The following is a 14,746-nucleotide window of genomic DNA, read 5'->3' as shown; positions in this document are numbered from 1 at the left end:
TGGGACAGCTTAGATCAGCATCCTGGCATATTTGCAGAAACTGAGCAGCGAGCAGCAAGCCTTTTCTGGAGGGAGCAGGTTGGGAGCACTCAGGGCAGAAGAGGTCAGGCTGTCTGTGTTCGACAGAGCTGCTCTGACACATGGCAATGCCTGCTGTGACACACAGCAATGCCTGCTCTTCCAGGAAGGCAGCCGTGGCCTTATGACTGTGCACTCTCATTCTGTGGTTCCCCACTGAAACACTGACAAGTTCATCAGTAGGCTCTGCCAGACCTGCAGCTGGCTGCCCCTGCAGACACTTGCTGCCTCTGCAGACACTCACTGGTGTCTCATGCTACAGGTGGGACTGCAGGTACGGGGCAGCCCTGGCCCCATACCCTCCTCTGTGCCTACCTGCTTCAGCTGCAGTGTCAGTCATGGAGACTGCAAGTGATGGGGGTCTGGGGACACTGACCCTGAGCCATCCCTACAGTAGGAACATCCAAGCATGAGGAGGCACTTGCTCAGGCATTGTTCTGCCCCTCTGAGCCTGTTTTGCCTTTCCTGTGGGACTGGGACAGCAGGGACCCAGCTTCCCAGCCACCCCTGCCTTCCATCTGCACTGCAGCTGGCCTCTTGCAGGAGATCTCTGCCCATGGGGGAAGGACTCAGACTTGGATTTGTTCCCCACCAGGAAGCTACTCTGAAGCCACATTTGAGGTTTCCTCATCTCCCGAGTCTCTGTGGGCTCACACATACCACTGAGTGTCTTACAGATAGACATCAGAGGTGCAAGTAGGGTGAATATTTTTCTGGGGACCTAGACATGACATTGCAGATCTGTGGGACAAAATGATCTTCTCCACATCCCTCTGGCTCCAGCAGGCCCTCACAGCATATCAAGGTATCCCTTCACTCCTCTGCAGGGCTTGGGCAAGCCCGAGGCCCGTCACGGCCGGTGCTGAGCCCCGTGCAGCTGTGTGACCACCAGGTGCCAAAGTCCTGCCTCCAAACTCACACTCTGCATCCGAGGGAACGGCTCTGAGACAGCACAAACCCTCCTTGCCACAGCTGCAGTCATATTTCTGGTGGAGGAAGGAGGGTCAGGGCTGTTCCCAGGGCCTCCCGTTGGGCTGGAGCTCAGTCGGGGGCTCCAGCACACCCAGGAGAGAGGGGAATGAGAATTTCCATGCACTCAAAAGCCAGTGGAACATGTAATAGCTGAACCTTCTTCACTGAGTTTCCATGACCTGGGGACAGGTCTCTCTCTCTCCAGACAAACACCAGAGTGTGTTCCAGACTCAATCCACCAGCTACTTGCAACTCAAGATTATTTTTCAAGAGCAAGAATAGTGAGCATGGGGTGTCCTCACAGCACATTACCTAGCCAGCTGCTGGACTCCCCCCTTCATCTGGTTTGTGTTCATAGGAAATATCCTTGCCTAGATGGAAAAACACATGAAAGAACACTACTCTTGCTTCCTTTGCATGCAGGTTACACGCTTGTCAGGACATGTACCTTGTGACAGGTTGAAAGAGCACATTTTGGGGAATAGAAAATTTCTGACAACTCATCATCTGACAACGCAGACAGATAACACTCCCAATGGGCTCAATCTGGGAGAAGGCAGCACCTGACCTCAGTCACGACATGGGAATTACAACAGAAAAAAAAAATCTGGTAAAAAGAGCAGTGGAAAGAGCAGTGCTGGACTGCTCCCGAAAAAGGACACAAAGCCTGTCCAAAATAAGCAGAAGAGGTGGTCCCTGATGCAGACAACTGACATTTGGCAGCTCTGTGTGTCAGAAGCAAATGTCACAAGGAGAACAAGCGAAGGGGATGTGCTGATGTCCTAAGGGATGGGCAGTCCTCTTCCAGTAGGGAAGCCTGGATGGCCTGGGAATGCCCCTTTCAGTGCATTCCCTGGACTACAGGTTTCAGTGTGTACAAAAAGGGATGTTCCCTGAGCAGTCCTCCATTTTCTCCTTCCTAGGCTTTTGGGGCATCTCATGGCTTTAAGTTCACACACTAAATATGAAAAGGGAAGAACATATTTTCTCTCCAATTCCTTATGCCATCCACCTGTCCCATATCCCTTTCTATTCATTACTTCTTTACAGAAAATATATTTCAGGAGCATTATATGATGCTAAAAAGGGCCAGCCCTGTAAACCCCCCCACCCGAAGAGAAAAGTGAGAGCCTTTGCTGACAAAAGACTGAGTGAAGACAAGCACTGTCCAACCAACTTTTCATGATTGTTGGAAAGATGACATATGAAGATGTCCACAGCTGAAGCTATGAAAGACATAAACATATTTCCTTTCAAAGGTCCTTACTCAAAACTGAACTGGGATGCAATAAATCAACCCCCACATTCACACACACACAAAACAAAAAAAAAAAAAAGAAAGAAAAAAGAAAAAAAAAGAAAAAAAGAAAGAAAGAAAAGAAGGAAGGGGAAATTTAGATTAGTCACAAAGAAGTTCCCCCGCCTGCTTCTCTGGGTGTATAAAACAGGCTCCTGAAGGCACTGCCTTTACTTCATCTCTGCTCCTGGGACAGGAGCACACTGCTCATCCATCCCCTGCCCCTTCTGGGCTCCTGCTGTGCTTCTGGCTCCTTCTTCAGCAGTTGCTGGCAGTGAGGCTGAGATGGAAGGACAGCCAGAAGTAGAGTCAAGAAATGAAGAGCAGATGGATTGTGAAAGGGAACGTGCTGAGGATGAATGGAGGAGCTGGCAAAGAGGACAGGTTAGGAACACGCTGCACCTCGTGTCCGCGGTTGCTCAGTGGATATTACTGCTTGCCTGCCTGATTTACCTTGGTATAGATTTTCTGCAGCCCTCAACGGTAAGAGCTCATGTTCAACCCATGGTCTTTGGCCTATAAAGATTTGTATGGGCTTTATTTTTTTTTTTTTAAGAAAAGAAAATTTTTTAGGTTTATCCTTATTCGAACCCCAAGTTTTTAATCCTTTCCTCATGATAGCAATTATTTTTTAATTTTTTTTTTTTTTATACTGCTTGTCCTCAAAACACCATCCCAGTATTGCCCAGCGCAGGGTTTGGGGCCAAGTTGTCCATTAGAGAGATTGTTCCAAGAACGCTTTTTACGCTGGCCCCTGGGGGAGGGAGGTCTGACTCCTTGCCCTACTTGCAGTGACTTGTGCGTATTTCCATTTAATTAAATACGATCATCTGAGCGAATGAGAACCCAGATTGCCCATAAACAACTTTTTAAATGTATTATGTGTGCTGGCAGATATGTGAGAAAGCAAGTTATCTTGTGCCAGCTATAGCAAGACCCTCTGAAGCCTTTTGGTGCTCTCAACCTGCCCACATCGCAGGGTTAGGAGCAGCCATCTGTGTCTGCAGAGGACAGCCTGTGCGTGTGTGTGCGTGTGAGAAAGACTGATGTGGTCAGGGAGAGTTTCATGTGCACATAACACCACTGCACACAGTATAAAGAACAGAGATGCCTGAAACTCACAGTACTTCAGCAAAAATCGCAGCAGACACATTTGCCTCTTTCACGTGCTTGCAGGTTGGTGGATTACCAACAACTTTTCATGGCTATTTCAGTGCTGCTTGTGCACCAGTGACTTCTCCTCCCACACCTTCTCCAGGAGCTGTGTACCACTTTAAAGCTTGTTGTGCTTCGTTTTACCCGAGTTCATTCTTTCCTCCCACTTAGACTTGACAGAGTAGCAAGCCAGGCATGTAACCACTCAAGGGAGGGATGGCCTCCTGCTCTGGGTCCTCTGCTGTTTAACAAAAACCCCTGTGCTCTGCACAAGTTGCACTGACCTATCTCATGGTGGTTATTAAACTGCAGAATGATGAGCCTGGTAACACTGACAGATAGCACTTGTCATTCAGGTCAGCCCTCTTCTCCTTCCACTACTCTGGGAGAGAGAAGAGAGTTTTTAGGAGAGTAAGCCAGTAGAAAAGGGCAAGCTATCACACTGCTCAAGGTGCAGAAACCTCTCCTGGGTCACACTTTGGTTGTGAAGGCCCATCTCAGTATCTGGCTCTTCTGTAAAAATGTTAACTCTAATCCTCCTCTTCTAGAGAAGTAGGGTAGGGTCTGACATTTCTGCCTATAAGCCTTACACACCCAAGAGAGCAGCAGCTGAGGAGGGGACACAGTACAACCCTTCCTCAACAGAAAAAACTTGAACAGGGTGCTTGAGGAGCAGTGACTGCAACAGAAGAAAAGTCCAGGTCCTGGGAGTCACCAGAGGACTTTTTCAGTTTTTAATACTTGCTAACTACAGGACTAGGACTGGTTTCTATTATTTTAACAGATAAATGTGGTGTCTGGGTTGGAGTGCACCACAATGTGCAGGAGCAGTCTCACGGGCTGTACATGGGGGGATTTCATCACAGTGCAATTACAGGGCTCAGCAGGATAACTGTGAACTGACCATATAACTGTCTGATGAAAGGGCAGGAGTACTAACCTGACTTGACTCTTTGGGCAGTTTAGGGAGACAGACTTTATGGAAGTAGGGGCACAACAGCATGAGAGGCAGACTGGGAGTGCTGGTCCATGGGAGTGACTGAGTGGCTGTTCCTATAATCGGGAAGAGTCTTATTCTGCTCTCCAAGGCTGGAGAGTGCTGCACTAACTTTATTTGCAAGCCAATATCTGTAGTTTTTCACATAAAGATCATATTTGATTCCTTTCCATCATTCTCACAGCTCTGAAAAGAAAAACCCTGGACTGTTCTGTGAAACCACAGAACATTTAATGTGATGGCACATGCTAAGGAAAGTTAGCATCTGCAGCCCAGACAGTACTAAAAGGGACAGAGATCTCATTTCTGTCATGATCCCATCTTAGAGCAAGCCTCAGCTGAGATTTCCAAATAAGTTAAAAAAAAGGGTAGTGATAGTCTGCTCTCACTCATCTACAATTCCCATGTCTCCTGGAATTACCTCCTCTTGCCACAGCTCTCCTCTTGCAAGTGAGGTAAAAACCCTAATCCTAATATCTCCTGGTGAGGAGAAGGTACAGCCCACTTCCAGAGAACAGTCATCTGCCATCTCTTTGACACAGGGAGTTGGTCCCATGACCACAGTGGCCCCCTCAATCAGGCCCCTGAGGTTTGCAGTACAAACCTATTCCTGTAACTTCTGCCACGTGGCTCTAGACACAATGTTCCAGGCAGGAGGAAGTTTGGGGACACAGAACAGGCAGGAATGAAGTTGAAAATCTGTGTGTAAATGATACAGGGAAATTTGAAGCAGTCAGTAAGAAGCAATTCTGTGATCCCAGCCCTTCTGGCACCCCTTCCTGCACACCATAAGAAGACAGAACAGAGAAAGAGAGGTGACTAGCTTCGTTATTAGCTCACGGATGTCCTTCCATTACTACTGACACATCCTCAGCACAGTTAACTGGTAGATAACTGCAAAGTGCTTTGAGATAGTGCAATAATTGGCAGAGATGTGTAAAACAGGTAATGTGCATTAGTGACAATGGTGCTGATATAATTGCTACAAGTTTGCCATCCAGCCTGTCTGTGTTTAACACACCCTGTCCACCAGTGGCCAGATCACACAGACTGGGGTGGATGTTGTTTGACCTCAGATGCTCAGTGACCCCATGCTTTGCTATCGTGTTGTTGGGAAACTACCTGGAAATCTCAGCTGCCTAAGCCAGGAGTGAAATGCTTGTGCACTCAGGTGCCTAGAATAAGAGTAAGCCCAAGATTCGAGCTGCTGAGGCAGTGGATAGGAACGGTCATGCTGATGGAGATAGTTCCACCTGAGTCACGGCGTGTTAAAAGCTTGCATTTGGCAGCCGTGGCCAGCCTTACCGATGGAGCAAGTGCAGAGCATCAGCTGTGGCAGCACTAGGGGGTGCCAGAGCAGATTTTTCCCAGCACCGGCACCCACCTCACCCTCTGGCACAGATCACAGAGGGCAGCCCAGCTCCAGCCGCCTTCCCCTGCCACTTGCCTTTACCCAGGCACAGCACTGAACCTGTAGACTTCCATGTCTGTGCTCACACTCTGCTCTGTTCCAACATGTTCCCTGTGCTCAGAGTGAAGGGGCTGCCCTGTCCTTGTAACGCACGAGACCAAATCCATGAAAGTCAGCCCAATTCATATTTCACCAGCCCACTTTCCCCCCCAGAAAGCCTTTGTAATAGGTGAAGAGATGGAGCAGGGAGCCTAATCTTTCAGTCTTTAATCAGGCAAAATGCTAAATACTCGTGGTTGTGAAGAGACTGCAGATTCGGGTCTTCTGTGGTTATGATGAGAGACAAGTTTGAGATGCAGAGTTCAGACTTAAAAATCCAATACTGAACCTCAGTGTTTTGTGCATCTGATCAGTGAGATGCACATTTCTGTATTTGCATCCTTACATTCATAAAATACAAATCACAGAATCATAGAATGGTTAGACTGGAAGGGACCTTGAAGATCATCTCGTTCCAGTCCCTCTGCCGTGGGCAGAGGGACACCTTCATGCTAGACCAGGTTGCTCAAAGCCAAAGCCCCATCCAACCTGGTCTTGAACACTTCCAGGGATGGAGTGGCCACAGCTTTTCTGGGCAATGTGTGCCAGTGTCTCACCACCTCACAGTAAAGAATTTCTTCCTCATGTCTTATCACACCTGCCCTCTGTCGGTTTAAAGCCATTCACCTCTGTCCTATCACTCCAAGCCCTTGTCAAAAGTCCCTCTCCAGCTCTCTTGTAGCCCCTTTAGGTACTGGAAGGTGCTTTATGGACTCCCTGGAGCCTTCCTTTCTCCAGACTGAACAGCCCCAGGTCTCTCAGTCTGTCTTAGGAGAGGTGTTCCAATCAATTTTAAACACATCTTAACACACTTAAGAGCCTGTGAGAGACACACATCCAGCAACAGCCTGATTCAAAGTGCAAGGAACCATAAAGCCAGACCCACTTCTTGGTGCCCTGCAGCATGTGTGGGTCCCCCGCTCTGCAAACAGTGCCTGTTTTCCAGGTGCCCCTGGCTGTAAGTCAGACTCGAGGCACTGATGCAGAAGAGGCTCTGCACCCCGAGCTCTTTCCTTACTGTTTGGTTTGACTTGATTACAGTCACCAGCATGGTTTTCTAAACAGGAACACTGCCTGGAGGGCTCAGTCCCTGGCTGGAAGTCTCACCGGCTGGGAACCCTGCTAAAATCGTATTTTGTAATAATGATATAAAAGAAAGTACGGAGCATAGTTGGGTAGCAGCAGCTGTGCCAGCTGAGGCTGCCTGCTGTGCTTTTGGAGGTGAAGCCCCAGTCCCGGCTGGGAAACAAAAACGATAGTGGCAGCAGTGGGTGTCCACCAGGTGCCTTAACAAGGATTTCTCTTTTTCTTCCAGCCTCAGAGCGATGAAGTGCCGTGGACCCTCATCCGGTACTCAGGTGGGTGGGTGTTGGGGCAGGGGGCATCCTGGGAGGGTCCCTGGCCCCTCAATGATCCCTGGTTCCCCCAAGTGCAGCACCCACCACTGCACCACATTCCCTTGGCACAGAGGAAGGGCTCCTGTCTCCCCACTCTACTGTGCACCGACCCTAGGGACAACTGTGGCATCCGGGGGGCCCAAAAATGCCTAAATAGCTGTTATGTGTTTCGTGGCACAGTGACGGCTGCTGCTTCTGATGGAGGATCGTGCCAGGAGAGCTGTTGTGGGAGAAAGGGGCCAAGTCTGCCCCAGTGCTGCAAGGGGCCAAAATGAAAGAAAAGGGTTTTCCCAGAGCGGAACAAAAAACCTGAAAATCTGCGTGGAGTTCTACAACCCTCACCTATCTCCTAAAACAAGCTTTCACTTCACGAATGAACAAGAAATGCATTTTTGAGAATTTACTGAGTACACGCAGCACACTCCTGGGGTATTTCTGAGACAACTCAATGGTTTCCTGATGTATGAAAAATGTAAATGATTTCATGGAGAAGAGTGAGTGAGCAAACACACCCTATCAGAAGTAGCACTGCCCTGCATGCCGGCTACATTGAGTGTTTGTCCCAGGACATACCTCAGTGATAAAACCAATTACTAAAAGTTTTAAATCATACTAAAAAATATTGTTGGCCATTTTACTTTCTGTTAACAGTGTGAGGCAGCACTAAGTCTAATTTCATATAAATTCATGTTCTTTAGAGGAAAAGCTTCAGAAATTTGGCCTCAGCCCAGAGAGTCGATGCTGCCTGCCTGGAGACCTTCTCAGTCCCCTGGTCCCAGGCATTCAGCTGGTGTGCTGAAAAATGAGAAGCACAGCAGGGAAACATGACCAGCATAGCCCTGGGAACTGTTACTGTTCATTGCAAGAGAAAACTTTCGTGCTAAGTTCCAGTTTAATTTCTCCTGATTCTGCTCTGTATTAATTAGATTATTCTGTTTCTGTCTGTATGCTGCTCTTTTATCCTGTCTTCTGTTTAAAAAAACCCATAACCAAACCCCAAGAAAAGGGCTTATGTTACCAGCATCTTCACAGGAAGCACTTTTTGTTTTCTTTCCAACTCTGAACACTTTTTCCTCATCTTATTTACTGTCTTGATTTTCCTGTCCTTATTAGGAATCTATGTTTCCTAAACTCACAGAGATACTTTACTTAATATATTTTTCTGTTTTTTTAAGTAACACATAGAGTAAGTAAATGGTGCATAAATAGAAATTTGGAGGAAGAATTCACATAAACTGCAGTTGAGTCCAAAAGGCACAGCTTAATCAAAAGAGCCTGGAAATTTCCACAGAAGATGATGTCTGTCTAGAGCAGATGTTATTCTAGCTCTGATCTGCCCTATTCTTTGATTCACTCTCTCCTTTCCCATATTTTTTCATCTTTCCCGTAGTCAGTTGTTATAAAACAACCCATTTACCAGACGACACTTGTAATCATGGGATCATCTTTTCCCTCTTCCATTCCAGGCCCAAGCATCAAAGGAGTAGCCATCAATCTCACTGCTGAAAGAGGCTCTATTCAGATCAGAAATGGCTCCATCATGATCCCCTGTGATGGCCTCTACCTGGTGTCCCTGACGTGTTCCCTCTACCTGGAAGAGGACTTGCTGAAGCTGACCCTGCAGAAGACACAGAAACCTAAGAACCATGACCTCTGGATACAGACTGTCCAGGGCAGTAACAACACAGTAGATCCCATCGCAGTAAATTTCACCACAGCGCTCTTCTTGTTCCGTGAAGATAACGTCACCCTGTGCACCGACTCCAACGCCAACATCAAGGATCTGTCGCTCAGCCTGGTGTTACAAAGTCCCCCTGAAGAAGCTCTTTGTTGGAGCTGACGTATGCAATGCAACATGTAAAGTACAGCCTTGCCTACCGATCCATTTGCCTGTGGGATGCCTGTTCTCACCGGCTGTACTCGTACAGGCAAACTGCTCCAGCCTTCCTCCTTGGGGCTGTGGAAAGCCCCAGCCGGAGGGCAGATAAACCACAGTGCAAATGGGCTTTATATAGTGTGTGCCATGTTCATGTCTTTGGAGCTCTGTGCAGCTGATTTGCTGCCTAGGATGGATCTTTCCAGCTCTCAGGGGAAAGGGATGCGCAGAGCCCTTGAGGAGAACAGAAATTAAAGCCAGTTGCACAAGCTTAGCTCATATTCAGAGAAACCCTGGGTTTCTCTGTTTGCTAGACAGTTCCTGTATATAGGACAAAAGTGCTGTATGTTTGCTCAAATAAAAGTCTTGTAAGTCAGGAAAATACCTCAGGTGGTTTGAGGCCATTTGAAGCAGGAGAAGAACAGATCTGGTCAACAGCCCTTCGCCTGGTCAGACAGCAGATGGGAAAGAGGCAACAAGGGACTTCCTTTGCAGTGATCCAGATAAATGATCTCTGACAGGTAAAGGCCATGAAAGCAGGTGATATTTTGAAAGGAGCTGACAGGACTGCACTGGACAGCAGAAGCACAGGTCCTGCAGTGACTGTGGGGTTTTGGGGATCAGCTTTTAGGAGCAGAGGCCTACTGGCTGTGCCAGCTATCTGCAGACTACTGAAGCCTCAGCCAAGGGAATATCTTGTGGGACATTTACATCTTGACACCAGCTCTCAGAGGAAAATCTTCAAGCACATGCTCACACACTGGCTTCAATGATTCAGGCACATAAAAATTTGGGAAAACATGAAGACACTGGATTTGGTGGGTTCTCTCTAATGGACCAACTGGAACCTGCAGATCTATGCATCCTTTCCTTGGAGAGGACTCAGATGGTTCTTGTGAGCCTTGCAGTAGACCTTGTCATACAGGTGTATGTCAGAGGTCCATAGGCACGACCTCTGCAACACACCTCTGCGCTCGTGCACACCCTGCCTGGCTCGTGCTGAAGCCAGACTGCTCTCAGTGGTTCTGGGCTGCACATCCCTGTTCTCATTGCAGCCTGGGGCTGCTGAGAACAAGTCCTGCTCTGCCCACACTGCAGGCAGCACGTGACCTGAGCACAGCTCAGAGACTGCTGTATTTTTGGTTGAAATGAGGCAGATATCGAGGGCAAGCAGATTACGTGTCTCCCAATGAACTCCGTCAACATTTCAGCATGTCACTGCTGGCTGTACACTCCAAAGCCTTTTGTTAAAAATATTTATATATTTATATGATAGGCATAGGAATTTATAGGCATCAGATTTCTTAAAAACACTGGGAAGGGTTCAGACCTGGATGTCAGCGCTAAGCTTCTTTTTTGCAGATGCTCCCAATGCCCTGGAGTGTTCCAGGCACCAGCCTGGACCAACCCACTCCTGGTTGAGCACTCCTGCAGGCTCAGGTGCCACAGGCAGGCAGCTCTTCCAGGCCTTGGAGAGCTTTTCCATATGTTTTTTGCTGTGAACTTCCCCACGTGGGCCAGGCCACAGACCCAGGGGAAACCTCTGTGGCTGAAGCAGTTATTCACGTAATACCAAGAAGCAGCTTTTCTCCTCTCAGCTGAGAAGCTGTGGGCTGACTTGCACCCACAGGATACTCCTCCCTGACTCTAAGGGATATTTTGGGCTTTTACCTCTGACCACGCTGAGCACCACCAGGACCAAAGACAGCTGCATTCTGTCCCCAAGATGGGGATTGTCACACTTCCCAGTTAAAGTGAGAATATGTTTCCCTTCCTAAAAAACAATAAACCTTTCCTTTGTAGCATTTGGGCTCGTTAGTGTCTCTTGGAGGTGGGGGCTGGGGGAGGAGGAAGGTGGAGGTGACTGGTGAATTACACATCCAGTGTTTGAGAAGACATTTCTACTGGTAGGAAAACTACATGAAATTTTCACATCCTTCCTTTTTTTTTTTTAACCCTTCAGCTTCCATTTCAGGTCTCCACAGGGTATCCAGGGCAGGTGCTGTCCTGTGCACCCCTGTCCACACCACAGATTTAGCCTAGACAACACAATTAGATTTGTTCCTCAGAAGGCTACACTCTTTCTTCCTTTTCAAAGCATGACAGGGCATTTCACACACTGATTCCACTGCACTTCCAGGCTGAACTAGACTTACCTACATACATACATATACATGCACCTGTCTTGAAATAAAGGTTGAAACAATTCCGTTCCTGAGATTAATTACTTGAGGGACTGACAGTCCTTGTGAGTAAGTTTCCATATTGTCAGCTTCTGTTTGTACCTGGAGATCCCTTTCTCCATGAGATTAAAATTCTCTTTGATAGGGAAAACATTAATTTTTGTTACTGCGGCTGCTAAGGCTTTGTAGAAGTTCATAGATAGTGCTGGAGTCACATCTTATAGGTCTGTTCAACCAGGTCAGTGCTCTGAGGATTTAGGTCACCCCTTGAAGCTGGAAGTGTTGAAGTGCAAGGCTGAACTAGGTAGTTTCTGGAGAAAATCCCCAACTCCAGAGAGACAACACATTCCACTTCCTGAGCTCACTGTCACTGAAATGGCACCTCGTGAGCTGTCTGTCCTTCACAAGGCTCTTTTCATGAGACCCATTTCACAGGACACAGTCATCAGCCAGGGATTACTGACCCTCTGTTAAAGCAATCTCCCCCACTGCTGTGTGTTATATTTAACACATGCTACTGCATAAACTACAGAGGTGGCCACTGTGTACTCCTTCTCATCTCTCTCCTCTTTCCTGCTCTCCCCACTCACATAAAACAAAAGTCAGGGTGACAAAGCTGATGCAAGAGCCATGACCATCCCTGGGGAAGGAGCTGACCTTGCTCTTCCCATCACAGCTCTTGCTCTCCAGCTGAGAAGAAACTACTGAAGGTGACACAGAGCAGATGGAGGCCGCTTCTTTTTACAGGAAGTGATGGGAAACAGTCCATTTCACATCCATGGAAAAGTCACCTAATATCTACCACAAATGGTTATCGGTAATGAGGGATAATGAGCCATTATGTGGTTTTTAGACACCACATACATTTCGTCAGCCAGCATGAGTCACAGCTATTGCCTTTCGGCTTCACTAGTGAGAGAAAAAAAGAAAGCTGGAGCATGCTTGGTAAAGTGTAGTTGATTTCCACTGCTGTCCAGCTTGGACAACAGAAAATCAGGAATTCAGTTTCCTTATTCAACTGTCAAAATGGGAAAGTATAAACATAGAATCCAACAGCCTCTAGCAGTAATTAGTTGGGAAGGTTTTACTTAATAGACCTTCCTCGGCAGCATCTGTAACTTCAGAGTTGTTCTCTGAGCTGACAGTCAGTTATTATTTTCCAAGGGATCCAGACTGGCCCCAGGGATGTGGCAGTCCATCAAATTAAACAAACTGAGGAACACTCACTGAAGACTGGGAGAAGGGGAGTTGGTGCCAGGCCAGGCCAGAAAGGGACAGCGGCAAGAAGCTGGCAGAAGGATTTATCATTGTTTGCAGCCTTGTATGCCCTAAGGCTGGGGAGGATCAGAGAGCTTATTACTCAGCTCTCTAAGTGGATGAGAAAAGCTGTAAAGGGCTGGCAACCTGGGCAAGCAGAGGTGAGGTTGAAGGCACGTCTCCCCATGGAAGTGCCAAGCAGTGAGGTAACTTGCTGGCAGTGGCTCAGCTTCCCAGGGCAGAACATACCCTGGTGTCACCCCACATGGTGACATGATTCCACTAGGAAGCAGGAGCCCAAGGACTAGAAAACCCACAGGCCAGGGCAAGAGGGGTCAGCGGGGCTGGCTGTTGTGTCCCAGGGGGACAAGGACGTGAGGCACAGAGCCCAGGCAAGCACAGGGAAGGAGAGCTCAGGAGGGATGCAGTGCTTGTAGCAGGTCTGTGGACTGATTGTGCTTAGGACTTTGGGACCACAGTGTAGGACAGTTGGAAGGTAGGACTAAGGGAGTGTTTCTCCTGCGAGCCCACTCTCAGTGAACCAAACCTCTGCAAACACCTAATCACAGCCACTGCCTCCTCAAACCCACTTCCTCCTCTTAATGTAAAGTCTTGCACAATTACTTTTTAAATGACAGCTGCTCTGTAATATTGATCACCTCTTACTGACATGAGGTTGCCCCAGGGAGATTACAAGCCCCAGCTGCTCACATGCACAAACACCCTCCCTTTCCTGGGCCTGCCTTTTCTCCTGCCTCTGCAGTTTGTGGGGGTTGGTTGCCCACGCTGTTCTTTGGTGGCCAGCCAAGGCACAGGGTGCTGAGCTGGACCTCCGGCCAAGGTGCTTGGATGGTCTGTCAGTGCTCAAAGAGTAAACAGGATAAGGTTTGGGGCAAGACAAAACTTGATGTGAGCACAGGTGTACTTTCTTAATAATTGCTTTCATTGTTTGCTTCAGGGCAAAATTCACACCTATTTACTGGCAATCCAGAGACCTGTTTCATGTATTTATAAAGACTGTACTGAACATATTGCAAGGATAAAGATTCAACCCAGCATAGGATCTGATTCATAAAGTATACAGCAGCCTTATCATTTCATCACCAAATACATTCCTGAGATGATATCACTGGTGTTATCTCGTGGAGTTCAAAGGACTCACTTTCCTTTGTCTTGTTTTGGTAATTTAAGGTTTCTATTACTGGCAGCGTCTGCTTATTTGTCTTACTGTCACCAGCACAGAAAGTTAGCAGGGTATATACATCCAATGGGGACAAAGAGATGAAATTTGGTTTCTGACTTTTTTAGCAGTTATTTGCAGCATTTTGAAACATCAGTTGACCTGCTCCTCCCTTCATCACTTCCCATAAGAGCCAGAAACATTAACAAACCTGCCAACAAGAAACTTCTTCAATGTGTGCTAGGTTAATGGCTGGACTTGATGGTCTGAAAGGTCTTTTTCAACCTGAACAATTCTATTATTCTACATGTTCCACTCTTGACAATGTGAAGGACTAACTCTGGTGGCTGTTCACCTGCTCTGAAAAGCCTCAGGTGATGCATTATCTCCAGCAGTATCCACACCTTACGAGAAAAGGTTTGCTACAGGTTGCAGGAGAAAAATCTCACCACATCCCAATTGGTTTCGACAACTTGAGTCATCTCCCACATATGCCTTGCCTTATGCTTGATTCTTTTTACAAGAAGTGTCCTTTCTAGAAGCAGGGGCAGGTGCTGCCTTCCCATGCCAGTGCTTCATGGCCCATGTGCCAAATCCTGATGTTTGCACTGACTGTGCAGTCGCAGACACAGCCAGAGACCTCACCTGCCCTGTTGCAGAAAGCAGCCAGGACTACTCCTTGCCGGCGTGGGTACAGTCACATACACCTTCACCTCTTGCCTGGCTTTGCAAAAATAACAGCAAAGAAACAGATGGAGAGAGATAACCTTCCACTGACCCTTCAGACTTTCACAGGTATCTACATACAGCTTGGACCAGACAAGCTGTGGCCATCAGCAGGAAC

At 47.6% G+C, this 14,746-nt stretch overlaps 1 protein-coding gene across 1 annotated transcript; it reads left to right on the top strand.

The window, feature by feature from the left end:
• The first annotated feature begins 2,632 nt into the window (after nt 1–2,632).
• TNFSF4 (TNF superfamily member 4) lies at nt 2,633–9,246 on the top strand. Its single transcript, XM_029962226.1, has 3 exons — nt 2,633–2,830; nt 7,325–7,367; nt 8,873–9,246. The coding sequence occupies exons 1-3, from the start codon at nt 2,633–2,635 to the stop codon at nt 9,244–9,246; spliced, it is 615 nt and encodes a 204-aa protein (XP_029818086.1).
• Nucleotides 9,247–14,746: the final 5,500 nt, after the last annotated feature.

Source organism: Manacus vitellinus, unplaced genomic scaffold, assembly GCF_001715985.3.
Source record: "Manacus vitellinus isolate BGI_N305 unplaced genomic scaffold, ASM171598v3 scaffold_44_pilon, whole genome shotgun sequence".
NCBI lineage: Eukaryota > Metazoa > Chordata > Aves > Passeriformes > Pipridae > Manacus > Manacus vitellinus.
This window is presented reverse-complemented; position numbering and strand designations above follow the sequence as displayed.

Bases quoted from the DNA above. Each gene is read 5' to 3' on its own strand.
- TNFSF4 (XM_029962226.1), top strand. From the start codon at position 2,633: ATGGAAGGACAGCCAGAAGTAGAGTCAAGAAATGAAGAGCAGATGGAT. The intron at 2,831-7,324 runs GTAAGAGCTCAT...TTTTTCTTCCAG, and splicing joins ATTTTCTGCAGCCCTCAACG to CCTCAGAGCGATGAAGTGCC. The intron at 7,368-8,872 runs GTGGGTGGGTGT...CTTCCATTCCAG, and splicing joins GACCCTCATCCGGTACTCAG to GCCCAAGCATCAAAGGAGTA.